Source organism: Scleropages formosus, chromosome 6, assembly GCF_900964775.1.
Source record: "Scleropages formosus chromosome 6, fSclFor1.1, whole genome shotgun sequence".
Taxonomy (NCBI): domain Eukaryota; kingdom Metazoa; phylum Chordata; class Actinopteri; order Osteoglossiformes; family Osteoglossidae; genus Scleropages; species Scleropages formosus.
In genome coordinates, this window is record NC_041811.1 from 15,148,605 (window position 1) to 15,169,385 (window position 20,781).

The following is a 20,781-nucleotide window of genomic DNA, read 5'->3' on the forward strand; positions in this document are numbered from 1 at the left end:
TGCCATCACTTTTTTCTGTTCGGTAAAAATTATAGTAGGTGAATCTGACTTTTGACGCATGTACTCTGAGATGCATTTTCTCTTGTCATCATGATCACTTGGAAAGGAGGTACCAAACTGACAAATAAATGACCTTGCTCTTCTGCACCTCTTGGCACGCCGTCTGTTTTTGTCAGTTCCAGCAGGGGGCAGCCTCGCACTCGCTGCCCAGCCGTGCGGGACGAGGCCGACAAGTTACCGGGTTACAGGGGATTTCCACCGAAAGGAAGTGGCAGCTGGTCACGTCGTGGGCGCTGGTAAAGCAAGTTGCAGTAGGGCCGGAGGGCTGGATTTCAGATGATGGAATACTCTCCAGCACAGTTTAGCTATCGCACCAAGGATAACAGCGCCTCTGTTTCAGATCTGTACAATAGCCTCTTCTAGGGTTGTACAATTCTTTGCATTAACTTAGTTCTGAAGAGGAAGACCGTTAAGTCCCGACACTTCAGCAAGAAGCTTTGCTTTAAAAAAAAAAAAAAAAAAAAAAAAAATTCTGATCCAAGAAATTTTTACCTGTGTATTTTTTGGAGTGTAATCTGGTAAAAAGTTCAGATTTGGGGTCTTTTTGGTTCTGTAAAGTTTGTGTGTATTCGAGATTACCATTGCGTCTGTGCAGATTTACCTGACACTTTTCTCCAAAGTGACTTATACCATTAATCTACCTGCAATTATTTACCCATCTATACAGCAGTGTAATTTTACTGGTGCAGTTTAGGGTAAGTACCTTGCTCAAGAGTACTGTAGACAGAGCTGAGATTTGAACATGTGATCTTCAGGTCTGAAGCCAGCAGCACTAACCACTACACTACCAGGCATCCTATATGTAGATGTATTGGTATTTGTTGCATTTATGAATCATTACAATATTTAACAGCAAAAATGAGCACTTCAGGTTTGACAACTTCACAAAACTGGCTGGGTCAAATGAGTTCTGCAATGACTCAGCTTTGAAAGACACTGAGGTCAAAGGATGGTATTTGTGATATTAAGTCTCTTAGTCAAGGCTCTTTTACAAAGTAATACAGTTGGACCTTTTTTCTGGAGATTTCAGAGGAAGTTTCCTGCTTAAAAGCCCTACATTTTCTCCTGGTACTCAACGATGTTCAGGGTAAATGACTGCATTTTTGTGCACCGTGCTACCAGCTACGCAGATTGGAAGTTGACCAGACCAGGAGTGGTGCAAGGGCTGTGCAAGGCAGCTGCGGTTCTGACCAAATGCCACAGTGCCAGAAGACTTTGGAAAAGTGGCTCTTCTTTGGCATCAGTCTGATAAGCCTAGGGCGGGCAGAGGTCTGCAGAAGAAACCCCTTCTCCAAAACAGAGATGTACGTTCTGTGTGACCGTGCCGCAAACCAACGCACTAAACACAGTCAAATATCAGGGCACATTGTTTTGAGGGGGGGGAAGGCCGAAACAAAAAATGTCCAGCTATACTGTTCAGTGATAATGCCCTGAAACCTAGTGGCAATTTGTGTTTTTAGACTGCAATTATGCAATTTTTTCCAAAGTATGCAATAGATAAAAAGATTAACTATAACTCAGCTGGTAGCATAGTGTTTTGCTGCTGCCTGGATGAAAAGTTGCAGCTCCACCTCCAACTGTAGTACCCTTGAGCAAGGTACTAACCCTAAATTGCTCCAGTAAAGCTATCCTGCTGTGTAAATAACTGTACGTAACGAAACATTGTAAGTCACTTTGGAGAAAAGCGTCATCTGACTTAATAGATGTAGGTGTGTTTTTATTTTAAAATGGGTGTTAACACCCCCCCCCCCCGGACACATGTCAACTGAACACCCGCCTCGTGCCCGCCTTCATATTTTCCTGAGGCGTTTCCTGCGCGTGCAGCCTCCGCGTGTCTTCAGTTTTCAGTTCCCCCCCCCCCCCCCCCTTTCTCTCTCCCTCTGCGCCTGTCTTTCTCTCTATCAATCTCTCTATCTCCCTCTGTCTCTCTCTCACACACACACACGCTTCTTTCTCCGAAAGCTCAGCTGAGTTTGCGCTGGAGGAAGTTAACGAGTGCCGTTGGATGAGCTTGCGATACCGCTAGGAAGTGGAAGTTCCGCCTTGTTGTGCAGCGAGCGTGTGTGTGTGTGTGTGTGTGTGTGTGTGTGAGAAAATGTGTGTGGCGCGCTGGAGAGCCCAGTCCTGCTCGGCGCTCTCGTCGTCCCGTGTGAGCAGCAGTGAGCCTCAGGGATCATCACTCTAAGAGCCTCGGGAGTCAGTCCGTTTCCAAGAAACAACAACACATCGAGTCGGCGATTGACTGCAACTGAGACTGATCTGTGCTGAAAAATAAATACAGTAAAAAAAAAAGTCACAGGTAGGTAAGGTTTTGAAACGTTGTCATCACCAGCTCTTGGAGCACACAATTTTGAATGTGGTCATCGTCCTGCTCACGCATGATTTTACCCTGCTGCTCCGCTGTGAAGAAACGGTGAAACGCGTACGGTACTGCCGTTTGAGTGACTCATTTGTCTGTGGTGTGTTCAATTATTTTAGCAATTCTTCGACTGCTGCGAGAGGGTGAACAATTTTTTTTTTTCTTCTTCTTCTTATCAGAGTTGCGATTTCATGTCTGATCATGGATTGAAAAGCTGAGCTAAATGTTAGCCAAAAGACGGTATGGGAGACAACAAGAGCCTCACCCACACAGATAGACCATAGAGCTTGCAACACTTCCAGGTGCCTCTTTCTTTGGAACCCTCAGCCAGGTGTTCTCCAGAAAAGTGTTTCGGACACACTGTAATGTAAATAGCAGTGAGGCGAGAGCCGAATCTCCTTTTATTCGTAGTTCTGCCAACTCTTTGCAGCAGTGTAAAAGTTTTCGCAGAAAGTTTTTATTATTTTTTTAATGTATCCAAAGTGACGTACGTCTCGGAGAGAAATACAGAGTGCATTACATCAACAGAAGGAGGGATTTGGATGCAGACACGTGATTCTAAAGTACAGTCATTTTTCACATTCCACCATATGAACCAGTATACATCGCACAAGTGGCTGCAGTTATGCTTTGTATAGTTATACATTTTATACTTTTCCTGCACCATCATGCTGCATAGTTATAATTTTGGCATTTAATGTTTCCCTAATCAATATAAGCCTTGTGTTGGGCTAGCACGGGGTAAGGCAGGCGGTGTGGTTTGCTGCTTTCATCTTCTGTCTCTGTTGTCTATATGGTGGATTTTCTTGAAACAGTGGTAAGAAACTCAGTGTTGCAGAAAAGAGGAGGATGCAAAACATGGACTAATTATTAACTCATATTTAGCTGATGCCTTTGTCCAAGAAGACTTACTATATTAGATACACTAAGCAGCAGTTCTCACACACACACACACAGATATTCAACCTAGTGACACACCAGGGGCAATTTGAAGTCACCAGTTCACCTGAAACATATGTCTTTAGACTGTGGGAGGAAACCAGAGCACTCAAAGGAAACCATGAGAATATATGAAGAACACGAAAACTCCGCTCAGGATGAGTGAGGTTCAAACCCACATTAGACCACACAGCCCGGGAGCTGTAAGGTACCACAGTTACAATCAGTGCCACTATTCCAGCATCCACAAGCAAAAGAAAGGGTGACTGCCACTGCACCAGAGTATAGTGGGGTACCAAAGTCCTGCATTTGATTCTTTTAATATCCATGTAAAGTTCATCAAAGGTAAAATCAGGTGTTGTCAGATTAGTGACTAGCTTTTCTTATAAGACAGACATAGAACCGTGACGGACATCTTCTGCAGGTAAAACTCTTTCAAAATCCTGTGTTTACATGGAAGTTAAAAAAAAAAAAAAATACCTAGTTGTGCGATAAGACTCAAAGAGAGCACTTCTGTCAAAGCCAGTAATCTCACTTAATCGATTAACTTATGATGTCTAAAGCACCTTTTTGGCTTACTTCTTAATTTCATAATATACCATTGTTTACATGAACATTTCTTCATGTATGCAAATTTCTTCATGTGAATGTGCGTAGTTTTCATAGAATTTGCTAGATTGAAACTAACAACTTGTACACATTTGGGTATGTTCATGCTTTATCTCTAAACCTTGAGCTGCAGTGGCTTTAGATGAAGCATTCTGCTTCCTACAAGGACTAGCCTTTGATACATTTCTTAGAACTGACTGGGTCACATGATTTCACAGCTGTATTTGGTTTCATGTTTTCACACTTTGGTTTGGAATCTTCTTCTTTGGGTGTTTGTATGAGACTTAATTTTTTAAAAGTTTTCACAAGAGATGTAGATTTTAACTGAGTACTGAGCCACAAGAAGAGTTGTCTTTTAACACTCAAGGGACATGTTTTTTTATACACCTGAAATACTGTGAAATTACATCATATCATTTAATATTTGTTGTATATTTCTAATAAGCCTATGAGCTTCTTCAGCAGTGTTAATATGAGTTTATTTTTCTATTTCACATATGTGAGGGTGGAGTAGTGACACAGTGAGAAATGCTGGTACTTTACAGTGCCTGGGTTGGTTTTGCCACTAGACATGGATTCACATCCAGCTCAGTGTAGGTGAGCCTTGCATCTTCTCCCCTTATTCATGTGGGTTTTGTCCACATGTTCTGGTTTGATTTCACAGTCTGTAGATGTGTTTCAGGTGAATTTGTGACTCAGTGATGATCTATGGTATTGTGTATAGATTATATTTTTTATGTGTGTTGTACAGGTAACTGACAAAATATAGAAAACAGTTGAGTACATGAAGGACACAAACATTGTGAGCTGCCCTACATGATGGTGTCTCAATAATAAAACAAGAGCATGCTTCCACACTGGTGGGGTCCATAGTCACTGAGGTTATTAAGCAGTAAATATCTCATATAAGGTCATATTTAATAATCTTGTGCAGATCCACTGGTTCGACATGTTGGCTGTTATTTACGTTTACATTTACTCATTTAGCAGATGCTTTTCTCCAAAGCCACATACATCTCAGAGAAAAATACAATGAGTACATTATATCAACTTTTATGGTACAAGGAAGAAGATATCTCAGTGAGTCTGAAAGATCTAATTGTTGGGACATGTTTGGCAGGAGCTTTTGTAACAGACTTCTCAATTTGCTGATGTTAACCAAAGACCTGCTGCTAAGAGAATTTTGAAGATGACATAAACAGCTTGAAATTAGCTGGGGAAAGGACATGCTGCTTTACCATACTGTTTTTTCTGTTGTTTTACGGTGAAAGAAGAAACAGACAGGCAACTCTGAAACTTACATTTAAATGTTTAGCAGATGCTTTTCTCCAAATCAACTCTGTGTAGTGACTTACTGCTAGAGACACTACTTATAATGGGTCACTCATCCATACATCAGTGGAACACACACACACACACACTCTCTGTCACTCACACACTATGGGGGAACTTGAACAGCATGTCTTTGAACTGTGGGAGGAAACCCACACAGACACGGGAAGAACATGCAAACTCCACATAGACTGAGCGGGGATCAAACCCACATCCTCTCGCCCCACCCAGGTGCTATGAGACTGTTGCACTACTCGCTGTGGCACTGTACTGCCCAGAAAAATGTCCCTCTAAAGTGGGTGCAGGAAATTTCATCATAAAGTCTGTGGAGAACTGCACAGAGGGACACTGGTCAGCTCGTAGTACGCAGACATTCCTCGACTTACGTAAATAGACCGTTCTTCAACCCCTTCCGCCAGTTCTGGTGGCTCAGTTATGGCATGGCATATGTTTTCCTGAGATGGTTTAGGCACATGTAAAGGGTAAGGTAAATGTAAATAAATACAAAACAATACTGAGTGATGATGATGTTCCTGTAATAAAGCATTTGTATTGTAATGGTAGTAAAGCCTTTCACTGTGACTGTGGCCACCTCCACAAGTCAAAACTAGTTAATGAATGTTTGATAACCATCACAGTCATGTAAATCACGTATTATGGCTGTACCACTTGCCAAAGGTCATGGAAGAAAGCTGTTGCATCCCTTCCAGACCTGGAATCTATGTCAAGGACCATTTAAGCTGTTCTTGTGGCTCAGTACTCAGTTATTTTGTCAGTATATCCTGTATAGCATATAATACATGTAGAGAAAAGGTATTTACATTTGACTTAAGACTTTTGAAAGAGGTATTTAAGTAGAATGTAATATCAATGTTTCACACTTAATCTTTGAGTTGTTTAGTTCAAGGGTTTACAATTAGTAATTGCTGTGAAAAAATAAAAGTTAGCTGTAGTGTAATTGAACCTTAAAACAACATGGGATAGCAAAGTGTATATCAAAGGCTAATTAGTGGATGATTGAATGTCAAGTTTATCATTAAAAAAAACTGCTAAATTAATATGGCGAGGAGAAAAATGTACAAAATCATTAAAGTATGTCACACAAGCACAACCTGAAGCTGAAAACAGGAAAGATCCTAGTCAGTCGAAACTCCCGGACAGAGATAGACTGACATTTAAGAGGATAGTTGGTAAAAACCACAACGGGCTTGAAAATGACAGAATTGAATCAACAGCTCTATGGCTTAATCTACCATTCAGAAATCACCTGTAGGCAAGGGAAATGCAAAAAAATGCAGAGACTAGAATAATCAACAAAAGACCCAGTTCTGTGAGTTGTGGAAAAAACTGATGAGTTGACTTGTACCCTTTTCTCCTTACATCTGGACAGCTCTGTTTGAAGAAAGCTATTTGATGACTTCAACACACATTGCCTGTTGGTTTTTGTGATACATGTCGGTTGATTTGTAACGGTATGAGTATCCATCTTTGGAAGTACGTGGATCAGAATATTTCTGTGCATAGTCCTGTAACAGCCAAAGAATTCAATTCAATTCAATTTATTTGAATAGAGCGCTCTTCTCACGCAGTGACACAAAGCATTTTAACACAGGCGTAAGGCAAGAAAAACAAATACATCAGATAAAGAAACCAAGAAGACAGCTGACTACCGACTACCATAATATAATGCTTTTATAGAGCTATAAGTATGCCTACCGGCCACGGAGGAAAGGAACTAAAACTCCCAACCGAAAATCAAGGGAGAAAAAACCTCTGGGGGTCTAAGGGCCAGTGGCTGCCCTCCCCTCCTGAGCATTCTAGATTAAGTAACAGTTCTAAGCCAGTTTAGAAGAAATAATGATATTGTTGCCGTATGGTAGCTTCAATCCTTAGCTCAGCATGGTACGTCTCGTCCATCATGACAGTTGATCAAAGAATGCAAAGATGTTTTGGGTAACTGTACAGTGTAAAAATATTGCCTTTTACATTCTTATTCTAAACATTGCTTCAATGTTCTTATTGCAGCAGAGTGTATCTGGCTCACAGCCTATGCTTCAGAGATGGGGTATAGATCACTGAGACCCTGCAGTGGAAAAGTGGTTTTTGATATACTTTTGAATACTGAAAAAATATTGGTTATTGATGTTAGATTCATAGCTCTAGATAGAATGGTGATTAGGGAGCCCGAAAAAATAATTTTCTCAAAGTACTGTACCTTGAGCATCTTTGTCATACGCCTTCCACCCCTCCTGGGGCATAGGCCACCAACAAGGGTTCTCCAGGCATCCCTAAGAGCTGAGATCTCATGAAGTTTCCTTGTTGGCATTTCTGTAGCTGGCAAGGTTTTTACAGTGTGGGGTAGCTAGCCCCACGTCCAACCCTCCTCTTTTCTTAGCCGGGCTTGGGACCGTCCATGACTGAGTTGTGCCTTGAGCATAGTGCAGTATTTATCCTTTGTCTAAGTAAAATGCTATTTAAAACTGTTTTTTTAAAATTCATTTTTAAGAAGCAACACATTCAGCCGAAGAGCATATCAAAGTCTGGTGACACCTGTAATGAGTAAACAAAAATGTAAGAGAAAAGTTCAAATTCTTTAGCATGCTAAATACTGACTAATCCAGTACTTTACTTTGTGGCAAATGTAGCTTTGCTCCACGTAACTGTACAGTTTGTCTCCTACTTTTGAACTTTTCAGTTACCAGGTTTCTACCAATACCTTTTTTAAAAGTATTTAGTATTCATTTATCATTAAAAGACAGCTGACATACCAATTCAAATCACATGCCAAAATTCCACCAAATTTGCCTTCAGATAGTGACCGCAAATAGTAACCACTGCTTTAAATTTTCTAAAAGTGTGAGGAAAGTATAAAAGAAGAAAACACTTTGTGAACAAAGCTATAGATGGTCTGTTGGCTTCTACATCTACTGGTTGTCAATTCTCAATGAAAAGCGGTTTCTCTGTCATTGTCCACCTTCATGTAGCACCTCTGGCTCTGAGTTGTCTGTGCTTCAAGATAAATAATTATACAACTTGCATTGTTTTTTAAATTTGTTATTATGCTTTTAGGGGGGTGCGGTGGCGCAGTGGGTTGGACCACAGTCCTGCTCTCCGGTGGGTCTGGGGTTCGAGTCCCGCTTGGGGTGCCTTGCGATGGATTGGCGTCCTGTCCTGGGTGTGTCCCCTCCCCCTCCGGCCTTACGCCCTGTGTTGCCGGGTAGTCTCCGGTTCTCCGTGACCCCGTATGGGACGAGCGGTTCTGAAAATGTGTGTGTGTGTGTGCTTTTATTAATATGCTTGTGTTGGGTATTATTGAATTTCATGTGAGATGCCGGTGAGCATCTGATGTAGCTCTTTATCTCTTGTTTATTTACAATGTGTTACAAATGCTTTTGCTATGGGGATCGGAAAACACAAGACTTCCGGGCATAGCACAGGGATGGGCTGTCTCTCCTCTCACTGGGAGAGACAGGCAATCCACTGTGCTGCTCTATTCCCATTCAAAAAAACTGCACTGCTGCTTTGCACCTTGCGGAGATGTTTGGATTACTGACATTTTCATTTAGCAGATGCTTTTATCCAAAGCAACCTACAACTCAAAGTAAACAAAAGTCCATTTCACCAACAGATGGAGAGACATACTGTAGATGCAGACTGCAGAAATTCAATTTTTTTAGTCATTTAATACAATAGCACTATTTTTGCCAACGTACATTACACAAGTAACTGCATATAGAACTGAGGACGAGCTTCTGGCCCACTCCATGTAGTGTTTCACCTACAAACATATAACCTAACTCTCAGTTCCAATTAAGGTTGTAAGTAGATGACCAGCTGTATCGTGTTTTCCCATATTGTTTTTGTACAAATATCTTGTATCAATTAAAATTTGGTCAAAATACATAAAATTATACACGACATATAAACACCTATGTATTCTTTGATCAGGGCTTAGATGTATTCGCAGAGCATAAACAATCCAGTTTGAAGTGTACTATAAGGAACTTTGTTTTGCACAGTCCTTTGTCTGCTTGATTTGTTTTAACAAAAGTCAATACCACTTTTCTGTTTCAGCTGAAACTAATTACACAGTTATAGTCTTGGTTTATGTGTAGTTGTTCATTTCCGGGGGCGCAGTGGCGCAGTGGGTTGGACCGGGTCCTGCTCTCCAGTGGGTCTGGGGTTTGAGTCCCGCTTGAGGTGCCTTGCGATGGACTGGCGTCCCGTCCTGGGTGTGTCCCCTCCCCCTCCAGCCTTACGCCCCGAGTTGCCGGGTAGGCTCCGGTTCCCCGCAACCCCGTATGGGACAAGCGGTTCAGAAAATGTGTGTGTGTGTTCATTTCCATATTAGAATAAAGTTAAACCTTTTTTATAGTGCATAATACATTTACACATTTCAGTGTATTTATGTCATACATTAGTGTAGTAGCTGATTTAGGGTCAGAGGACATCTGAGTTAGTTTTGCTGTTATGTTGACCACAATTGTTTACTGTAATTGTATTTCCATTCATAATGTTGGGTTCATTATGGCTTTTCAGGGTGATGTTCCAGAGTAAAACAGAATGGCGACACTTGGTAGTAGGAAGAGGACAGCTGTAGCATTGCCAGACTTAAACACCAGAGGAAAGGGCACTCTGAAGAACTTCACAATTCCTCGGAAGAGAAGGGCTACTGGAACATGTTCAAGTAACAAACAGCATACACAGATCTAGATTTGACAAGAGTGAACCTGTAGCATTATCATTGGGATAACTTGCAGTTGATTAAAATCACACAGTTTAGCTCTTTTACTGAAAAAGCTGCAGTAGTAATACTGTCAATATAAAAAAAAAAAACCAACATTTGAGAGAAATATCAAAAGTAGTTGAAATGTTAAAAATGTCTATATATATGCACATAAAGTGTCTGTCATGGATCAAAAAATTTGTGTTCCTTAATTTTAAGTATGTTTTACCACTGTGTTTGTTTACTTCCCTTTCAGCTTTCCTTGAACCCTGTTCCAAAGAAAGTAGGGAATTTAGCTTTATTCTGTCAACTCTAAATGATTCCAGATTGGACCCAAACAAGTACATATTTTTGTCTTCGGACTGCCAGCAAGTGAAACTAATACACAATGAACAACTTTTGAAGGAGTTTTCTGAGAAAAGGTTAATTTAAACTGTTTAGTTGTCTGAGTGGGTAGAATAATGTATTTTGTGTAGTACTGTCATTTTTATACCATCTTGAATTTCTCTTATTTTTGTCTTCTATTCAGTAAAACTTTTAGACGATAGGATATTAAATATTTTCAGCTCTTGAACTTGTCTGACGTAATCATTTGTATTTCACTAGCTCATTTAACTTGGTAATAATGTGTAAATATGATGATATACATTTTCATGGTGAACTGATTTTTTCAAACGCTTTCAAAACTCTGTCTTCATCAACCTGCCCATACAATTGCCCAACATAGTGTAGTCTTGAATTTGCTTCCGTGTGCTTTTTTGATTAGGTCTGAGATGCGTTCAAAGGGCAGGAATCTCAGGGAAATGGAGGAAAAGTTCTGTTTTTTAGTTGAATCTGCTGCAGCCACAGACCATCTTTGTGAACAAGGACTAAGAGTGGACAAAAAGGCCCAGCATACCCTTGGCAATCCAGTGCATGGGGTCTGTTTGTACAGACATGTTGATGTGGCCCTGAAAAACTCCACCAACAGGAATATTATTATTTTCAAGGTAAATACCACATTTTTAATGAGATAATGTCTCACTAAGATGTTATTAGATTGAACCAGAGCAAGATTTTTAAAGGGCAACAGGTAACATAAGGATTTTTCCAGGTGAGATTTAGTAGTAGACAATCCAAAGTGAAAATTGGGAAAAGCGTACTTGTACATTATAGTAATACAGGGTATCTTAAGTGTTTTCTTTTGTTTGTTCCTGGAGGTAATCTTTGGCAAGGTGAAACGAGTGCCGATAAATTTGGGGAAAAATGCCATGATGGACCCAGTGATACATTCTGACTGCTACATTTCTAAAGACCCAGCTGGACCCAAGGACAGCCTTTTACAACAGGCCTCAAGCTCCTCTGTAAGCTGCAAGTCACATTTAGCCTCCAAGATTTAAATGATCCTTTGACTAAATGACAAAATATCTAATGAAAATGATCAAATGTCTTGTCTTAGGTGTATTTTTTTGATTACGATGAAAACCAAGAGCTCAACACAAGACCCAGGCAGTGCTTGCCATATGCAGTGGTTATAGTTGCTTCTAACGGAAATGCATTTTCTGCAGTCTCCAGTAGCAACCTAGTTTTGCCTATGAAGATGCCATCTGTAGAAATGTCATCAGGTATATAAACATCAAAAGTGTGAGATAACCTGTTATCAGAAATACTCTGCATGTATGTGTGAAACTTTTGATACTGATGTCAGTTTTACTGTTTGACATTAAAATGTACTTACATAAAGACTGATTATGTACTGCTAAATTTTATTTTAGCTCAGAAAATATAACAGAAAGCCTCATTGTAAGTATAATTCTCTTTTGTGCTTCATTTAACATTCCAGGTTCTTCCAAATCTTTGAAAACCTGCACAGTGGCTGAAAGATGGGGTAGAGGACAGAATGCAACAGTGACATTTAGACAGTTTGGAGGACTGGAAAATGTCATGCATGACCTTGGGTACAACTCTCCTAAGTTTGAAATAGCTTCCCCTTTTCAAAGAGTGGAGCAAATGAATACACATCAAACCAGATTGCCCACAATGCTTCAGAATGGAAGAGATCTTCATCTACAGCAAACTTTTGATTACTATGCTCTCCAACAGCAGTGGACACCTAAAGCTCAGCTCGAAGGACACTTCTCTGCTTCAGCTCCGTTTACAGAAGGAAACATACTTCCTGGTGGGCCCACTTCTAATACAATTAATAGCATTCTAGACATTTCTGGCTCAAGCATTGACACTCATAATAGTATGTACGTGAGCCGAAATACAAAACTTCCAAGTTCTGATTTATCCATAGCTGTGGCAGTGAGTAATGTTTCCACTACAGTTTTCAATTCTCGAGTTGTGAGAGACCCAAGACTGTTCAGGCAGGAAAGTAGCAACTTTTCGCAGACTTCTGCTGTGGGTATACAGCAGGATATGCCAACAGGCCAGATAAGGCATAACTCTGGGCTAGAAATCAACTGTAGCAATTTTGCCCAGGCATGGGCTCTAAAAACACCTGAATATGGATACCTAAAAACGGGACAGCAACAGGTAATGCATACACTGCTGCCTGGCACTGATTTCATTGACCAAACAAATAATTCCTTTAAGAGTAATTCCGGTCCTGAGCAATCTGCATTGTTGGCAGTACTCTCTAAGCACCCAGGTAATACTTCAGAAGATATAGAATGCAACAGTGTCAATGACAGAGAAAGCAGCAGCTCCTCTCTAGACATTAAAGAAATGGATGAACATCGAAAAAAGAATGAAGAAAAAATACCAGAAAAGAGTGCTCATGAGGCTGTTGCTGTTGCGATTGAGCATGGCAGTGTTGTGTCTAATGCAGGAAGTCAGACCCTCATTGACAAACTCTTTTCTCAGGATGATCACAAACAATACATAGATAAACAAAACACTGATCTGCAGTTTATTCAGCTTATGTCATATAGTGGAAAAGAGGATGCACAGATCCACGACATCCATGAGAAATCCTCTGACCTGAAGATATCACACCTGAAAACAGGAAAAGATAGCCTTTCGAAAGAGGTAACCTCTTTTTTAAGATCAGGAAAAGTTAGTAAAAATGCTGAGTGTATTGAAGTTTATGAGAAAAATTCTACACCTGTCAGTGAGGAGACCCAGATTCCAATGGATTGCCCATGTCTTGATCACCCTGAAACCTGTGAATCTATAAACAACTTTTGGCAAAATTCAGAGACGAAAATTATATTTGAGTCAGTGAGAGGCGGGGATTCCCAAGAGATTAATGCAAGGGAAAAGAATGTAGGGCAAAGTGAGGAATTCATGAGTGCTGGATCATTTCAGGAAGTGCATCATATAGATGATTTAAAGGAAGTCCATATCATAAAGTCAGATGTCATCCCAAATGCAGTATCAGTTCATGGAAAAGAGGTAAATCCATCAAGTAAACACCTGAAACCTGAAGGGCTAGCAAGTAAGGCCTCAAATTGTATCGTTGCAAATAATGATGTCACAACAAGCATTCAACATGCCATATGTGGTAACGAGGAGAAACAGTTGTCTGACCCACTGCTGTGTGTTTTATATAAGAGAATCCAATTCAATCAGTTATTTCTTACAGCTAGTCCAGTAGAACAACTTTCTGATAAATCTTACCTTAAACCAAGGAATCTGGAAAATCATCTTGGCAACATCTGCTTGTCTCCTCTAGAAAGTATAAAACAGACAAACAAAAAATATAAACTCAGAGTTACAATTAAAGCAGACAATATGAGTACTGGTTTTTTGGAGCAACATATTCTTTCAGATAAAATTCCTTTCACAAAAAGTCGTAAGAAGAAAGAAGATCCATCCATTGTTCTTGAGGACAAGTCAGTGAACAGTAGCCCTGTCAGTGAAGTAATTAACAATGGAAAAGACAGTCAAAATATCGAAAATTTGGAGCTTGTTTCGAGGGATACATCCAATTATGTCGTTGAAGCACATACTACTGAAGGACACAATGCTAGACTTGTTAAGAAGTTGGCAGAAAAATATAGGAAAAAGTCAGAACTATCATTTATCAAGCAACATGATAAAACTAAAAACAAGACAGCTACTAAGCCCATCTCTGAGATTCTGCAGTCAGATAGGTCAGACTCACTTGAGAGTTCTTTAAAGGACTCAAGCTACCCTGCACAACTGCCACAAGAGGACATTGTGTTTTCCTCATTCAGACCTGCAAGCACAGTTAGCACACTTAACACTTCTTGTTTCATTAAAAAACAAGAAGAATATAATTTTGCAAATGACCTTGGCAGTACTGAGAAACATGACAGTGTATCGGTTGTTCACCCTACAATACAAGATAAGTCCATGATGGATTGCACAACCATCAAGCTGTGTGAATGCAGGGCCTCAAGAACATGCAACCTAAAAAAAGCAGTGACCTTAAAAAAGATGAGAGGCGACAGGAAGCAAGCTGGTAAAGCTACACAGCATCAAAGAAGGAAACCAAAAGGAAAGCGGCTTTTGTACAGAGCAAACAATGTGCACTTGATGCCTGCCTGGAAAAATAAGAAAGTCTTGAGTAACAGTTTCATGCTTTTTAAATGCTTGCAAATGGAGCAACGTAAGTGCCTTGGACGTTCAAGAAAAATCAAAAGGAATAACACAAGGAAAGGGTCTGTGAAACAAAAAGGCAAGAAAAGTAATGTTTGGAACAATTTAGGAACTTTTACCACTGCAGAAAAAAATGGAGAGGTTACTGAAGACAATAACAGTGAAATGAAAATGGCACTTGTGAATTTGTTACCAAAACAAGCAGCAAATAGCCCCCCTGAATGCATATCTTTAAGTACATCCGCAGATCTGAAAGCACAAAATAGTGAAGCTCAGTCATTTGAAACTGACAAAGCTGAAAAAAGTGACAAGATTTATAACCCTAAGTTATTCAAGAGCGCAGGCAAAACAGAGCACGATATAAATGTGAAATGTCAAGATGAACACACATCTCAGTGTATTTCACTTCCAGTGTTTTCTTCCGGAGATACATCTGTTGCATTACCAAAGGAGAGAAAGAAAGACAATATTTTGCATGAACTTACTGAAAAACTGCCAGAAGAATCGCAGATTACGATGCATTTGTCAAAGACTTCAGAAGAAACATTAAGCAATAATGTTACAGCCCTCAGCAAAGGTACCTTATGGCTTAGTGAACCACAGCCAAAACTACCTATGAGTTTGGAAGCAGATCCAGTTAAAGCTACCATTAGAATGGAAAAAGATAAAAATTCACACATGCAAGAACATATAGTTAATAATATGTCATCCAAGATAAGACTCATTACTAAATTAAGGCACTACTTGCAAAAAACAGATGCCTCCAAAAATGTACTGCAGTCAAACAACTCAGAAGTTGTGGGAAATAGCACAAAACCACCAAACTTAGAGACTGCTGAGAAAATCATCCGAGATCTTACAACCCAACAACCTGAATTTGAAATTTGTGCTGGGATGAAATTACCTTACTGCAGACCTGAAGATACTACCTTCACTTCTAATACAAAGAAAGAAACTGCCTTTTTGGATTCTTCTAACTTAACTCCAGTGGAAGATATCATAACACCATGTAAATCTGAAGGCAAACTTTTCTCAAAGAAGACAACTATAAGGGAGAATAACAAAAACATCCTGACGGGAAACAAGCAACATGAGCAGACTCCTGTAGTTCTAGAGGAAGAGCAAAATCAGAGTACAATAGGCCCTTGTGATGTAGTTGTGTCAGGGTCAGTAGGTAATGATAATCAACATTATACACTTAAACTAAATGAAAAGAATCAACAGATTGTTCATTCTGAACATAACACTAACAACTTGGTGGGTGTAGGTGTTAAAAAACCAGATGTCTCCACAAATCAACGTAAAAATGAGCCAGCATTTAACACTACTTCTTTTCAGAAAAAACACAATGCAACTGATATTTCAGACACCCTAAGGGAAGCTGATCGTTTGGCTTCCAAAGAAGAACTAACAAGTCTTAGAGACAGATGTAAAGAGATGCTCCAGTTCTTTATCTCCACATTTGAAAACGATCAGAATATTGGTTTTGATGAAGTTATCATCTCAAAGGATCTCATCTTAGACAAATACTTAGATCATCCTCCAAAGGCAGTGGATTTGAAATATGAAGCTCTGCACTCTTTCTTCGAACTACAAATGATGATGGAGGCAATGCAGTTTATTGAGAACAAAATCAGATTCTTAAGTGGAGAACCAACATTCAGGAGTTTGCTTTGGTATGATCAGACACTCAATAGTGAGCTCTACAAAGGAAGGGTAAAATATCATCTGCAGTCCTCCACGTATGCTTCGGACCAAGAAAATATTTCCAGTAAAGGGAACAGAACGTTTCAACAGTACACGAGCGTATTAAATCATCAACATGCAAGATTCACAGAGACCTCCTACTACATGTATCTCAAGAGCAGGAGAGAGAAATTGGAGGTTGAGGCTGCCATGAAAAATAATTTACATTCTGGAAGCTTCAATTTGTCCATACCTTTGACTTGCAATGTCAATTTTGGAGACAAATTAGAGAGTTTAGAAGTGCTCCAAAAACATGTCAGCACTTTTACAGATACTTATTTTGCTCATCTGCAAAGGAATTGTGATGCTGGAATACCAGAACATCTGTCCATTTTGTGCAGATTTCTTGATGAGAAAATAAAATACTTGAAGACTTGCAAAGCAACAGACAGCCAGGTAGCTTGGTTTGGACTTGAACAGGTTTGCTATAATGCTTCCAAGATCCTTGTTTGGAAGAGCTCAAAGGAAGCACATGCTTTCAAATCACTTGCAGTACTAAAGGATGCAATGCAAAAATTGATAGGAGGGCTGACTGAAACTGAAATTTCATCATCAAAATTAAAAATACAAAAGGACACAGCATCCCCCAAGAGGAGTAAATCTCATCAATTCATGATGGGCAACAAAAAGAGAAGACAGGTAAAAGTTCGATAATATAGTAAAGCACTGAGATTTTAAATAACAATAAATCTTTTTACATTCGATTTTAATAGAAAAAAGTTTAAATTTTTTTAAGGTAGATTTTATATTGGAATTTAAATATATCACATAATAATAATCCTTTCAAATATATGTCTTATACAAGCAAAATAAGTTTAAATTTTTTCAAGGTGAATATTTATTTGGAAAAATACTCTTTTTTTAGATCAAGCACTGTGAAAATGTGATTCTGACACGGGATTTTAGCCAGAACAAAGGATGGTAAGAAAATATGGTTATACACTTGCTTTGATGCTCACTCAGATTTTTTAGGGGTTAACTCTATACTTTCCAGTTACTGTAGAGTTCTGTGATTTAACAGAATCCTCATTTCATTTAGAGTCTCTCACATTTTTTCATTATGTTGTGCACTAGTATATTTAACCTTGTTGATACAGTGTCTAAAGAATTGTACCTTCCCATTCTATATGCCCCCCCTCATAGGCATGGGAATCCTCTAGTACGGCAGAATGAAGTTGTGAACCGCCCTACCAAATGTAAAAACAACCTTGGAAATCAGTTGCTGCCTGTGCCTTCTGGAGATAATGGAAATGCCCAGCATGAGACATGGAACTGGGGATCTTTTGAGGCAGAACTGGACAACATACACAGTGCATCAGCACAGGTGCATGAAAAAAAGACTACATTTCTAACACCAATGTCTTTCACTCCTGGCACACTGAGCTCAGGTGAAAAGCCATGTGATAACATAGAGTGGACACCACCTGCACCTGTCGTAATTCCTGAATTTTTTAGAACTGGAGCACTGCAACCATGCTATGATATATGGCCACATGTATATTCATATACCCATGATGTCACAATGGCCAGCCCTCAGTATATGTGGTCTCCTTTGGCTGGAAGAACAGGAGAATGTTTAAACAGGGAGGAACAGTGGCTTCCCAGCTGGAATGAAGCAGAATCAGTGACTCAGCTGTATGGCCATGACACTGAACACCCCTGGACTATTTGGGGGAAATATTATGAAGGACATATTCCCCCTTACAACAGGTACACAGCATCACAGGACCGGTTCAACTCATGGGACCTCTACTCTTCCTCTTACCCTGTCCAGTTCCCACTGCCTTGTGGCTCACTGGACAGTTCAGCTCTGTTACCAACCATCTGCCCTCAGCTACCCTTTTCAAGCACTACCCGCCCAGATCACTTTATCCACAAACCCAAGGCAACAAAATATCCGTTTTTTTATTGGAATGGGGCCACCCGCACCTCTGATCACACTGCATTACCTACTGCCACACCATGAAAAAAATCAGTTGAAGCACGAGCTGTACAGGGAATTGTTAGAATTTTTCTACATATATTACTAAGGTACCTGAATATTCTTTCACCTGTTATGAAATGTATAAATGTTTAATGATAAATCCATCTGTAAAACAGATTCAAGAAATAGTTTACATCTTTGCAAAATGTTAGTAAAGTTTTCATAACTTTCATTACTTCTGACAGTATTTTGACAGAGTCACTTAGGTCGTGTGGGTTCATATTTCTGAAATAAACTATTAGATGTGTTAATATCTTTTTACCAGTCTTTTTTACACACCAAGTTTCTCACATGAGAAGATGTGATTTTGTCAAATAAACAATGAAAGTGATATATACATCTGTACCACGTGTTATGAACATGCAATTCATGAATTTTCAAAGATAAGAACTTTTCTGGGTTTATTTTTAATTGCATTTTCTTCACTGTTTTATTTTCTGCAGTTTATTTTCTGTGGTTTCATTTTCTGCAACTAGTCGAGGAGAATGGCGAGAAGAAGAAAGGGGATTTATTGGCGCACAAGGCATGGCTGGTTTTCAGTATCTCACCAATATTCTAGAAGGATTTTTAAAATATGTTAGCTGTGTTCAAAATGTTTACAGAAAAATGACTAGTAAATAAATAGAGGTACGTGTCTATTATACTTTTGTAGTCACAAAACTAAAGGTGTGTACAAGTTGAAGAACATAACTTTCGTAATGAATCGGTCCCATCATTATTGCTGGTAAAATACAGTCAGGATTTTAACGTGGAACACTTTTTAGTATTTTCTCCAACTCATTGTTCTTTCTTTGCATCAATGTTTCATTCTCCTGCAGTGTTTTCAGCACAGAAATAGCATGTGATACCATCTCATGTGTAAAACTGAACAACACACCGAATGAGAGGCTGTGGATATATGTGGATATTTTTTTTCGGTTAATTTTAAAGTTTTCTTAACTGTAATGCTGTTTCATGTTAGTTAAAGATAAAAATAAAACTGGTGTCCCACCAAAGCTGCATCCTATCTTTCAACTGATGTTTTCAAGACATTTACATTTATTCATTTAGCAGATGCTTTTCTGCAAAGCAACATACATCTCAGAGAATACAATTTGTGCATTACATTCGGAAAAAGAGAGACATAGTTGCAGACGTGTGATTCTTAAGTTAGTTTCTTTCCACTATAGGCACCAATGTTCATCACACGAGTAGTTGCATAAAACTCAGAACGGACGAATCCTGATCACCTTCCTACAATTTTTTTTTTTGAGATACAAACACACACACACACACACACACACACACACACACACACACACACACACACACACACATTTGCTGAACCGCTTGTCCCATACGGGGTTGCGAGGAACCGGAGCCTACCCAGTAACACAGGGCGTAAGGCCGGAGGGAGAGGGGACACACCCAGGACGGGATGCTAGTCCGCCGCAAGGCACCTCAAGTGGGACTCGAACCCCAGACCTACCGGAGAGCAGGACCCGGTCCAGTCCACGGTGCCACCGCGCCCCCGGGATACAAACATTTACATACAATACAGGACTAGCGGCTGTGTAAAGGCTTATCCAGGCATGATCATAAAGTTATGGTGCATGAATATTTACACCTTACATGACCTTAAGAGATCATGGGCAAAATGAGTCTAGAACAGGTGAGTTTTCATACCCTTTTTAAATGTGGACAGAGTTTCAGTAGTTCTAAGTGAGAGGGGGAGGTTGTTCCACCACAACGGAGCCAGAACCAAGAACCTCCGTGCTTTACCTTTCATGCACAGGACATCCAAGCGGGCAGAAGTAGAAGAGCAAAGTGGTCTGGTTGGAGTGTAGCCTTTTATCAAGTCTTGTAAATAGCTGGGAGCAGTTCTATTGATGCATTTGGAGGCAATAACCAGGGTCTTAAATTTAATCCGGGCAGCTATAGGAAGCCAGTGCAGAGAAACAAGTAGAGAAGATACATGGGAACACTTTGGCAAGCCAAACACAAGAAAGAGTTGCAGTAGTCCAGACGGGATGTCACCACGGCCTGGACAAGTAGTTGCACAGAGTCTGCTGCGAGGTAAGGATGGGTCCCATGGATGTTTTGCAGGATGTGCCTGCAGATCCAGGTTGTGGCTTTAATGTGCTGAGAGAAAGATAGACTTGAGTCAATCATCACTCCCAGACTCTCAGCTGAGGAGGTAGGCAAAATGAGTGAGGTGTCCATTTTGATTGAAAGACTGTGACAGGAAGACAGGCCAGCTGGGAGGTGTAGGATCTCAGTTTTGGAGAGGTTCAGTTGAAATGTCTGATGCACCAGGTGGAAAGGAGAGGAAGAGCTGGGTATCATCAGCATAGCAGTGGTATTTGAATCCATGGGAGGTAATGACAGGGTCGAGAGAGAAGTGTAGATCGAGAAGAGCAGGGGACCTAGTACCAAGCCCTGCAGGACAGCAGTTGAGAGAGGCAGAGGAGAAGAACGGGAGTTCTGCCAGACCACTTG

At 40.0% G+C, this 20,781-nt stretch overlaps 1 protein-coding gene across 1 annotated transcript; it reads left to right on the plus strand.

Moving 5' to 3' along the window:
• Window positions 1-1,978: 1,978 nt before the first annotated feature.
• On the plus strand, window positions 1,979-19,298 carry tex15 (testis expressed 15, meiosis and synapsis associated). Its single transcript, XM_018744759.1, has 10 exons — window positions 1,979-2,359; window positions 9,839-9,986; window positions 10,282-10,447; window positions 10,792-11,014; window positions 11,225-11,368; window positions 11,464-11,629; window positions 11,848-16,958; window positions 17,185-17,240; window positions 17,463-17,643; window positions 18,747-19,298. The coding sequence occupies exons 2-10, from the start codon at window positions 9,863-9,865 to the stop codon at window positions 18,777-18,779; spliced, it is 6,204 nt and encodes a 2,067-aa protein (XP_018600275.1). The 5' UTR covers window positions 1,979-2,359; window positions 9,839-9,862; the 3' UTR covers window positions 18,780-19,298.
• The last annotated feature ends 1,483 nt before the right edge of the window (window positions 19,299-20,781 follow it).